This window comes from Gallus gallus, chromosome 1 (genome assembly GCF_016699485.2).
Source record: "Gallus gallus isolate bGalGal1 chromosome 1, bGalGal1.mat.broiler.GRCg7b, whole genome shotgun sequence".
NCBI lineage: Eukaryota > Metazoa > Chordata > Aves > Galliformes > Phasianidae > Gallus > Gallus gallus.
Genome location: NC_052532.1, coordinates 143,243,976 through 143,256,239, shown reverse-complemented (window position 1 = coordinate 143,256,239; position 12,264 = coordinate 143,243,976). Strand labels below are relative to the sequence as shown.

General features: G+C 35.7%; 1 protein-coding gene across 5 annotated transcripts in view; it reads right to left on the bottom strand.

The window, feature by feature from the left end:
* Positions 1 to 12,264, bottom strand: part of FGF14 (fibroblast growth factor 14) — a 386,590-nt gene that overhangs the window by 125,820 nt on the left and 248,506 nt on the right. Inside the window, exon 1 of one of the 5 annotated variants that reach the window (XM_015274261.4) lies at positions 12,008 to 12,235. The exons of the other annotated variants lie outside the window; for them this stretch is intronic. Within the exon in view, the coding sequence (XP_015129747.1) occupies positions 12,008 to 12,200 (193 nt within the window). The 5' untranslated portion in view covers positions 12,201 to 12,235. Of the gene's footprint in view, positions 1 to 12,007; positions 12,236 to 12,264 lie in introns of those variants that run through there. 5 annotated transcript variants of the gene reach the window in all.

Sequence of the window (12,264 nt, the reverse complement as noted above, 5' to 3'; positions counted from 1 at the left end):
AGGAGAGTCAAAATAACTTCCCTTCCTTCCAACACGTTTCACATTTAATTTGCAGACAAATAGTTATCCAAGTATAAGTGGCATGTAAACACTACGGTATCTGCACCATCCCATCTGTGGATGCCCCCTTCCTGAAAGCATACAAGGCCAGGCTGGGTGGGGCTTTGAGCAACCTGGTTTAGTGAGAGGTGCCCCTGCCTGTGGAAGGGAGGTAGGAACTAGATGATCTTAGGTCCCTTCCAACCCAAACCATTGAATGATTCTACGATATGGTAAGTGAACAACAGCTCAGTACATAGTGGCTATCCCTCCTTCAGTTTTACATACATATCACTGAAGGATGACAAAATAAATCCCTGTAACTTTGTATTGAGTATTGGGATAGTCTGGAGAACTACTTTGTTTCCTTTCAGAAGCACCTCTGCTGAAATTTGAAGGAAAAATTTGTGGCAAGTTTTTTTCAGAGCTATAGAATTCATACTTCTCCTGTGGGAATGCAAATGGGAAAATTTCTATCTTGCTCCAAATACAGGGTCCGAATGACCCCAATAAAGAAAATTAATTCAATCTTGTCACCTTCTACTGAAACAGGAGCTTAGATATCAGAAAACAAACAGACAAACCAACAATATTCAAAATGAGTTCACCAACCAACTACCTAACAGCTGTTCAAAAATCACTGAACAAGTGAAGAGAGAAGAATCAACATAGCGAACCACACATTCCAAATGCAGAAAGTCTGATTTCATCCAGTACTCAAAAAAAAAAAAAAAAAAAAAAAAAAAAAAAAAAAAAAAAACAAGGTCCAGACCGTCATGAAAATTTTCTCCTGAAGCTCAGCAAAGAATACAAGACCAAAATAGCCTGCTATTTCAATAGTTGTCCCCTGAAGACAGTTTTCAGTTTCTGTGGTAGTGGGCAGCAGAATCCAAAACTGTGTAATTTTCATGTTACTTAAAGGAAAAAAAAGAAAGAGAGAAAGAGAGAAAGAGAGAAAGAGAGAAAGAGAGAAAGAGAGAAAGAGAGAAAGAGAGAAAGAGAGAAAGAGAGAAAGAAAGAAAGAAAGAAAGAAAGAAAGAAAGAAAGAAAGAAAGAAAGAAAGAAAGAAAGAAAGAAAGAAAGAAAGAAAGAAAGAAAGAAAGAAAGAAAGAAAGAAAGAAAGAAAGAAAGGAAAAAAAAAGCCATCACAGGGATTAAAATTCAACTTTACAATCAAATGAAGGCATTCAGGACTCACTGAGCTGTCAACATATTAGAGCCACTGTGTGAGACATTGCTGATACTATGGCAGAAGTGAAGAAACATTTTTTCACCTCCTACACATCTATGACATATCTCTAAAAAGAACACTGTATGCCGCAATCTTTTGGACTCAGGGGGAGAGTTGTGCCATTAGTGCTCTGATGTTACAGCTGCACTGCTTTAGAAATAAAACAGCACATACCAAAACTGTCTGCACGTGATAGTAGAAACCTATCTGGAAATCAACTGGAACTGACACCATTTTATGAACATAAACTGTTATTTAAAAAACATACATGCTAATAAATAGAAAAGAAATACTGTCTATATGACAAGTTTCATCTGTAGTCTTCCTTGTCATCTTTTTTATGATTAATGGCAACAAAGATACCTAAAAAGAAACAAAACTTTTATGATGCTTTAGGTTCTGAAAGTTGCTGGTTTCCCTACTGTAGTTAGGAACCGAAGTTAACTAGCTACATGAGTAAGAAGACTAAATTCATATATAACTGCTCCAAACAATCCCAGTTATGTCCTAGATGAATACTAATATCAGGAGATAAATAATTACAAAAAATAAAACTTTCACTTGCTTAGATGCATTTAACTTACCCTTTCCACACATCAACATTGTTTAATTTTCTTAAACTTCAGCCAAAATTGCAGTGAGTGCTTTTGGAATAACAGCATCAGTAATTTGCTAGCATTTCCAATATTTACTAGCAATGTGTTTCCCCTTTAACTACTTATACTCCATCCTTTTACTACTTAAGTATTTGTTAGAAAAGAGTAGAAAACAGGCTTATCTTGCATTTATGCAGCCATAGCTATGTTAAAAAAGCCAACTGCAAAACAACAACAACAACAAAATACAAGAAACGAAGTTAGTAATGAGCAAAAAAAAAAAAAAAAAAAACAACAACAACAACAACAACAAAACCCACACAGTTAAGAACCTTTACATGAAAACATTTTACTTTTTAAGATCAGATTCGCTATGCCGCCTATGCACGTGCCACTGGGGCTGTTCAAATTCTGGTTCTGTTAATTGCTATTATTGGAATTCTGGGAATTCTGCAAGGAAACTGAGTTTTAGTACATCAGATTCCAAATTAAAGACTGTTTATCCACAACAAACATAGAATAGAATCTGCCAGGTGATATCCAGTGAACTAGCAAACAACCTTAATAAACCACCAGAAATGTTTGCTTATGCTACTGGTTCATTTCAAACAGTGTATCTGCAACACGAAACCTTGGTAAGCAGATATTCCAGACGGACTGAACTGTATTGATTAAGATACAAATGCTTTATATTTACAGAGCATTACGTTCTAATTTCATAAACATTTCCAGAATCATGTGCATTACATCAAAAGATCTGTTTTTAGAGTAGTAACATCACATCCTCACCGTTGTTCAACACCTACAAGCTACTTAGACAACAGAATTTGCTGAATAAATTTACGTCCAAAAAAAGAACTAAAAAGGTAATTTTCTTACTTGTATACAAATTGCAAATTTGAGGTCATCTGACCTCTGGAGCTAGAATTTAAAAAATCTGCTTTTTCCTAAGAATTGCCTGTAAAAATGATTATTGAGGCTCTCTGGAAGCGAGCCTCCCTCTTATTTTAGCACAATTCTATGGACACCGCAATTAGAATGATTGTTCGTTCTTCCTTGTTAGAGAACTAAAATGTAAGTAGAAGCAATAATAGAGTGGGATTTGCCAATCTAATGCTTAGAAGACTTGAGCTGCGAAGGAACTTCTGCTCAAATCCATTTTCAGAGAGAAAAAAAAAAAAAAAGGAAGAAAAAGGAGATTCTCAGAAACCAGACTGTTTATCTTTGCAAGCCGAAACTATGCTAGTAATGAAGGCTTCATTTTTTAACATTTATTAAAGAGGTATAAATCATCTGTGCACCAGACTGTTTGGAGATTGAGATAAACATTTTATTAAAAAATAATTTGCTCGGTAATGAAGATTGCTGCTGATGTATTTGACTGGCAATAATTTTCAAGCTAGTTCCTTAGGTGGAACACACATATTTTCAATTTATTAAAGCATACACAAGCTAAGTTAAATAATATACATTAGAAACAAAAAAGACTTGCATTTCTTCAGACTACCTTCATTGCCAGAGATGATTCTCTCTCAGTTTTTTGAACTCCAGGAACAGTTTTCTATGTACAAATTACTAAAGCATCCTGTGTTATCTTATGGTTAGTCCCATTTCTTGACACAGTCATGATCCAAGATAACTGAAAAGATCACAGGTAGGGATTAACAGCAGCAGGAATCTTTTTTTTCTTTTTCTTTTTTTTTTTTTTTTGTGCATCCCCAAATGTGTGAAGGGAAGGATCGACATACATAAGTTTTCTTCCTGTAATCATGCAAGCAAAAGCCTAGGGTAAAGCATGTATTATGGACTAATGCCATAAGTACAACTCCAGGTACAAGCCTATTCAGAGTCAAGCCAGACAAGGCTTGCAGTGGACATGTGAAGCCTTATTATAATCCAGGAAAGCCATCTTGCATGCAAACCTCTTATATAGAAAGAGACTCCATAGCTGATGGAGTTTTTTGTCTGTTAGCTTAAATATCACAATTTAAAATGTTCTTCAGAACAAAATACTACACATTTCATGTGTATTTGTTCTGATTACGTAGCAAGAGAAGGGAAAGAAAGAAATAGAGCAATGAAGTTCAAGAATTCATTTATTTTGTAGTCACTGGAATACAGATAACAGTAGTAAATTTTTCAACTCATCAGAATTTTGTATGAAGAGATACAAAGTACTAATTAAGGTTGAGGAATTCAAGTTTCAGTTATACATAAACTATGCAGATGAAAATTAGAAAAGCATCTGTTAAAGCTGGGACATTGACAGTGCATAAAGCAGTTAAGTGTGCAAATAACTAAATACTCAGTAGACATTGCAAGATTTTGAAAGTTATAAACTGTAATCTGTGAATTACAGAATTTAGGTTACAAGAATCACTGGAGAAAAATCTTGTTTCATTGTAATTATGAACATATCAAGTCATTAGAAAACTATTCTGAAGCACAAAAAGAAAAATCATAGATTAAAACAAACATACAAAAAAACCACACAAACATCACATTTGTGGATAATCTCTAACATAATCTCTAACAAACAGACTAGCTTTTTTGAATAACCAATAAAATTCATACACAAAATTAAATTTGCTGTCATGTGTTAGAAATTTTTCAAAGAAAATGTAAGTATCATATTGAAATAGACTTATTGTGGGTGAAGTACCATTTTACTATAAAATACGCTTTTCAAGAAAAGCACTAACATAGTATAGGTACTACAGATGTATAATGATTACACACACACACATACAGTTACATTTAAACCAAAAATATACTATTTATTATCACAGAAGTTTGAAACCAATATTCGCATTTCAAAAACATTCTCATTCATACTATAGAAAATCCTACAATAAAAGCTTAGTATTTTTGGTAAAAATACTGGTAATTAGGAACTTTAATCAGTACAAAGCTCTTGAAGTGCACATTCTCATCCAAACCAAACTATAAATATCAATGTCATGCTAGTTCACTAAAGAAGACCTTGGCAGCAGCTCCTACCTCTAGGTTCATCGTTCCATAAGAATCTCCACTGTGATGAAACCTGCTGACCTTTTCTTAAGTCAGTCTAACCTATCTCTTTTCAGAGAGACTTCAGTACTAAAAACACCCTGAGGCTTGAAAAGTCCCTTCTCACTGGGACATGAAATTCTATTCAGGTTTACCTACACAATGAACCATTAACAATGTGGGCTAGTTAAAAATAATAATAATAATAAATTTTTTTCTCTTAATTGCATTTAAAAAAAACCCAATTCTTAAAATATTCCAGCAACAAAAAATACACGTTTTATCGAGCCAGGCTTCACAGTAACAAAGGAGAACTACACACTGGCTACATCTTGGAACTCACAAAGCTTTGCAATGTAAATGATAGGTAAGTACTTTAAAAGATTTTTTTTTTAGCTTTTTTTTTTTTTTTTTTTTAATTGACTTCTAGTGAGAAAGACTTCTCTCGTGTTTCATAACCCAGAAACATTCCTACATGGAATAAGGTACTTGATGATACTTAAAAAAAACACACTGAGTTACATCATTGAGTTATGCCAATTAGTGCCCATCAGCAATCCAAACCTGCACTGTAAAAGCAAAGTAAGTCCAGTGCCATTCAAACTGTCTAGATCTGGGCAGTGGGTTAGAAGAAAGGCCATGGATTTAATTAAATAATTTAGTTACATCCTAGAGATTAGCCTTTATCCTACAGAAAGGATATACCTCACAGTCCCACTCCAGTCAACTTTGTCCAGCTTCATCTATATAAATCTTACTTAAATGAGCAGTGCAATTTTTATTAGCTTGCATTCACCATTTTACGGTGAATAGCAACTGAAACAACCTTGCATACTGAAAACCTTGAGGTAACAAACTTTCTCTGTGTTTTTCAACTTAGTACATGCATTTAAAATTTATACCAACATTTTATCATTTATTTATTTCAGTTTTGTGTTTGCCTTTCTTTGGAACAGCAGAGTTCTCAGTCTTCTTTGTTTACATATTTATTTATTTACTGAAACATAAATTTAAGTGATGCCACCTATTTAAGGGTATGCTGAAATAGTGGTGTGTTTGTAACACAGAATCAGACTTTGAGTTCTGGACTTGACCACCTGTTCGCCTCTTGCTCCTAGAAGGTAGTATTAAATCCATGCACCAAAAGCAGTTTCTTTCTTAGCGCCAGGAAGAGGTATGTTCCTTCATTTTCATTCCCAGAAAAAAAATACACTCTAAGATTGAAACTTCATCACGTCAAGGTGATCCTCTGATTTATATAACTGAAATGCAAAAGTAAATGTGCAGAAATATTATGGTCTACAATGCAGTGAACGTAGGTTGCTGATTTTGGGTCTCAATAGGGAAATTCAGAGCTTTACTAATTTTCTCATTTTTTTCAACCATCGAATGCAGTATCATCTATTCTTTCCATTTTCACACCACTGAGAGTGTGGTGGAATGTAAGATCTGATTAAGCACTAATAACTTGTGAAAACAAAAACATACCAGTTTCAAAGACTTTCAGAAAAAGCTGATGTCACAATGAGAATAAATGGAATTGAAGTATATCTTCCTACATATCACTGTCTACTATTTGCCAAAGATAAAATGAGCTTACATATAACCAAGCAAGACAGGCTTCTGTACACTCTCAAAAAAATGAGGATCTAATCTCACCCTTCTGTATATATTCAAGTTTCTAAGTTATGCTTGGAATCTAAAGAAAAATAATTTAATAGCAAAATTTTCTGCAGTAACCCTTTTTAATTAGCTTCATATTTCATTTTATTTCTGATATTCATAAGTTACAGCTTTAAAAATTCATCATTCAAAATGATTTTTAAGCACTTATTTTTTGTTTGATTCAAACAAACACTTAAATATCTTGAAAAAAACAAAACAGGACTTCCACTCATAGATTATGTATTATTAAATCTTAAAAACAGCACAGAAACCTGGCCACACCTGTAACTTATCCATCGCTACATTATCATGAGTGAGAAACTGCCCATCCCAAAATCTCCCTTAATATCTCCATTTACCAGATATCTTATTTCCATAATACATAAGTTTAACAGGTATGATAACTGATAGACTTTACAAAGAAAGACTGCTACCTGCGGATCAGAACTCCCTGAACTTTGGAGATCTGGCAAGATCACACAAGAACAAAGAATTAATTTGCAAATGAATTGTTAAATCAGCAGTTACAATTTGAAAGGAGTGAAAAGCAATGACTGTTTATAGAAAAAGTGAAATGTAGTTTTCTCCAGTTTTACATATATACCCCAGATATGCAAAAGTAAATGAAAGTAAATGAGGGCAAGTGTTTATAAAGAAAAAAAAAACAACACAAACAAACCAAAAAACTACAAAAACAAAAGTACACTGTACTTCACAGATGAAACAGGCAAGGAATTCAAACCCAAATAGCTCTGATTTCAAAGAAATCTTGACATGCGACCATTGCCAAACAGAATATTTAGAAAACCTGTATTGAAAGACCTCCTATTCTGTGCAATAATCTGATTTCTACTTTAAGCATAATATCTTAAGATATGCAATGTTTAAGTGAAGTTTTTCTACTTCCTGGACACAGGTAAGACATGTCCTGAAATAACAGTGGCACAGCACTACATGTAGATTAAAGACCCACAGAATTCTCCCACCTGTATTTGAGATATTCCAAAAAATCAATGGTCTCCAAAATTACGTTACCATTTTAAAGTTCTTTTTCCCAATTCCTTCTCAAAAACATCCCATGCTCCACTTTTAGAGCCACCACGATCAGTTCAGTATAAGAGAATGACAGTCCAGCCATCACTATATTTTCTTTTAAAGTCTCTGTTAGCAAGCACAGAGTCTATGTGAAATACTGAATGCATGGGAAAAAAAAAAACTTCATACTCTGTCTAGCAAACCACAAAATACATATTTAAAAATGAGTTTTAAATATGCTTAGAATATTCTATGTGAGAAATGGCTCATTTGCACATTATTAATTAGTGATGATCATGCAATCCTTCAAATAGATTGGCAATAAAGAAAATATAGACATATATTTTAGATATATATTGATAAGATTAGGTCTGTAATTCCAAAAGGGTTGTGGGTTAATCAATCTCATTAGAATAGAAGTATTTAAGAATAAATAACACCAGTTAAATGCCCAGCAAAAAGACATGCATCTTCTAAGTCACGGACAATGCAGAGGGCTTTAGTGAACTGCCAGCATAATTAACTCTGGATACAGTCACATAGAAAAGTGAAGCTACAGGTTTTGGTCCAATGAAACGCCAAAAATTTCAGATCATCCAAAGACTGAAGTTAAATGATTGGAATAATGTGCACTTTCCCGAGTTTCAAGAAATTCGGTATCTCCACAAGCATGCACAAATCTCCTTTTCATTCCACACATGGGAGAGCTAAAAACTTATTCAGATGCTATGTAAATGGAGAATTATTTTACATCAGAGATTATGGACCATTCCCACATCTGCCTCAAGACTTCAGTTGATATACTTAGGAATTTTTCAAAAATGCTTTCTTTGGAGATGCAGTAAAATCTAATCAGTGCATTTTCTGAACATGTTCCCTGGGTCTTTCTTGCTCATAAATATTAATAAATATTAGTATAAAAAAATAGAGGCCAAGTCATTCAATTCATATATACACTAAGTATAAATTTAGAAGTCTTAATGTGGTATTAACACAGAGAAGCAATAAAGATTACCATTGGTTTTTAATTCATTTAAATGTTGCATATTTTCCAATATAATAATCTCAAGAGACTTAATTAACCAAATGACAATTTTTTCAGATGAGCAAAAAAGATACATTTGTAGATGAAAATATAGGCTAAGAAGTTAGAATCTGCAGCAGAGATAAGCATACATTTCTAACCTCTGTGCACTGTAGTAGCAAGAGGTAAAGTACTGCCTTTTGTTTGCTCTTGTTAATGGATAGTCCCAGGTTATATAAGGTTACTTCCCGTGACGACCCAACATCTCGTATGTCAATTATCCCATTTGTGATTATATTTACATAAATTGGGAAATAAATAGAACTGAACAATTTCTAATCTAGAAGGAGCACATGATTTATAATTGATTGATGTCTGGCATCAGTGTCAAGCAAGATCTTGGCTTCATGGCTACCTGGAAATTAATGACAGCGATTTCTTCATCAGATGACAAGTAGAATCAAATGAAGATGAAAGGAATTTGAAATATCATAATACTAAACAATACAAATCAAAGCTGCCTGGTCAATGAAAGTGGTTTTATTCACTCATTAGCTTACCAGGTAAGTCCTCCACGGAAATCATTTTGACTGCCAGTTAAATTCATTAATGAAGTCTTAGAAAAGCTGTTTACAACTCCCATTGCACCTATCAGTAGAGCCAATATGTAAGCTAATACAAATATTACCCTTTACCCTGAGTGAGCTTCTGGATCTATCTTTAATACTACATTTCCTAAGTGTTAGTCTCTCAAAAGATATTTCTCTTGATATTTTACTATGTCCTTAAAGGACAGATTATGAACAAAAAAATCAGTAATCACAACAGAAAAAAAAATGTACTTGGTTATGGATACATAAGATTTTAGCTTGCCTTGTATTTATAATAACTTGATTTGTACACACATCACACCTGGGAAGAGTATTAAAGAACATTTTTAAGAAGAGTTTAAAAATAAAGTGTATATTCAAAAGTTTGCTAACATCTTATGTGCAATAAGTGTGCATATATTGTAAATTAACTGAAACAAGAGTCAACGTGTATTTCAAATTTAAAAAGCAGCATCACTGCTTTTTGCTGCCTGATTATTTCAAAAACATTTATTTTTCGTGTGCAAGTACTTTACCAAGAAAGCACTTCGTTCCATGAGCCTAGCTTTTGCTGATATGTATAGCAAATACTTAATATGTTCTTCTGTACTTCCACTAAATAGTATGAAAAAGCTACGGACTGCTTGTCACATCTTGGTTAGCTCGTTTTCCACAATGCTCTCATGACACCTTGTATATCATCCACATAAGGTCTATTTGTCAAAATTCTACTGTGCCTTTCTGACAACAGATGTTTTGAAATGCATCCTGTTTTGCTTGACAAAGGCTTAAGCGAATGGGTTTGACAGTAAATCTCAGTGAAGAATTCAGCAATCATTTAACTCTGCTTAGGTAAACTAACAAGTACAGGAAAGCATTTAAAGCAACTGACTTCTGTTTGATTGTTTCTTCAGCTTCCCTCCTAAATAACACATGGTTCTGAATCCACAGGTACTCCATATATCACACTATGTGTCATGAACATACAAAGTCAAAAGCATTAAAGCATTCTGTCAGCAGGAATACTAGGATGAGCACCAATTTCAAGACTTTAACATAAACAAATGAACATTGTGATGTCTCCATCTGAGTGACTCTTAGAGGAAATAAACTCAGAAGTTTGATACCACAGACTTCACAAGCGAATACTCCTTGTTCTGATAACTCATTTTCAAATAATCTCTATCAGTGATATGGGGTTACAGGTAAGATGCATACTAATCTAATTCACTTATGCAAGCATGACACAAGGTGTCTTATGGAAAAGGAATGAATGAAAAAAAAAATGTTTTTAAGTCCACTGTAAGCTCTATCCTACCTAAGAAAATTTTTATCACTTCAGTGCTGTGAGGAGCACACCTCCTCAAACAACAGCACAGCCAAACACATAGTTTTCCACCAAATAAGACTGAACAGGTGGTCCAGAGCAATTGTTCAGTTAGGAATTTCTCTTTCTAAACTTATTTCCATAAACAAATATCACATAAATGAATTCAACATTATAAACCAAATACTTTAGTCTTATTATTAAGCTCATATGCCGACTGCCTAAAAATAAACCTGCATAGATTTTGCCACTGACATGCAGGGATGGTGATAACTCATCATCCCTGTATCACTGCTCTATCTAAAAAAGGCAAAATAAGAATGTAATACAAGTTATCAGGAATAGTTCCTAAGTAATAAAGCCATGTAAAAAAATGGATTAATTGTATAAATTTATGATATTTCAAATATGACACGTGGAAAAAAAAAAGCACAGGAGACAGCTATCAGAGCAGATCATTAACTATGCTTCTTAAAATTATCTTCCAAATTATCTTCCAACACAACTTATAGAGGTGATTTAGTATAATTTACTATACATACCAAGATATACAACACACAGTGGCATTCCCTAATGTTAGTGAGAGTAGAGCTTCTATGTGACTGCATTATCCAAGTTTTGAGTTATACTTAAAATTTTCACTCTTCTTGACACAATCCTTTTGTTTTAAAGCTACTTGTTTCCCAAGGACGAGCACAAAACAAGTCATCACCAGTTCTGAACACTACTGAATATGGAATTGAATATCACAAAATAAGAACAACCAGGGAAATAGTCACGCTGTCACTTAACTCCTTTTATTTCTAGGGACCTGACACAATGTACTGCCAAAACGCAGTCCTCATGGTACCAGTTTTAGACACCTTGGACTTGTTGACTGCTTGTGATCCAGGCAGGAGAAAAACAGTCTGCCAGATTTCCTTGTCTATACTGATAGGCCTTAACTGGGGAAGAGCAGTTGGAAGGCAGACATACAGAGACGGATGCAAGCATGGGCTCCCAAAGCTGCCATCTATGTCATATTTCTTTGGCAATTCAGAAGTTACTGTTTCTTGCTGCTCGGGGCAGCATGGAGAAGGCACTGGGGAGCACGGCTGCAGACTGCACAGAAAAACCAAGCAGGCAGCTTATCAATGGGGACTCATTAGTGACGGCTCCATCAGGTTGCCATCCCAGACACCGGACGCTTGGAAAGCTTTCCGTGTTGTGTACTATGCGTCCTCAAAAACGCACCAAAAGAAAGAAAACGGGAAGAAAAAAAAAAAAAAAAAGGGTGGGGGGAGAAGTGGTGATAGGGGTGCGATCAAGCATGACTCGCTACATCTCTCACCTCGCCGTGGGAAGTCCCCGAGCCCCGTCTCCCCCAGCCACAAGGAGAACCCCGGGAGGGGCTGAGCGGGGCGGTGGCGGCTCGCCCTGCCCGGGAAGTTGGTGGCCACAGGTTGCCCGCTCCCGCCCGCCCCCCGGGTGGGCCCGGCCACAGGCACGCACCTTGGCGCCGCAACCGCCGCTTCTTGAGCCCGAAGATGCGGACCTTGGAGAAAATGTCCACCAGGTTGCCGTTGCAGAGCCCGCGGTTCTTGCTGGGGCTGTTCCGCCTCCTGCTGGCCGAGGGCCGGTCCCAGTGCTGCTCCCTCGCCTGCCGCTTCTGGCGGATCAAGCCGCTGGCGATGGCCGCTGCCATGGCTGCTCGCCGGCTCGCCCACGCCGGTCGGCACCGCGACAGGCAGGGGGCGGGCGGCGGGGCG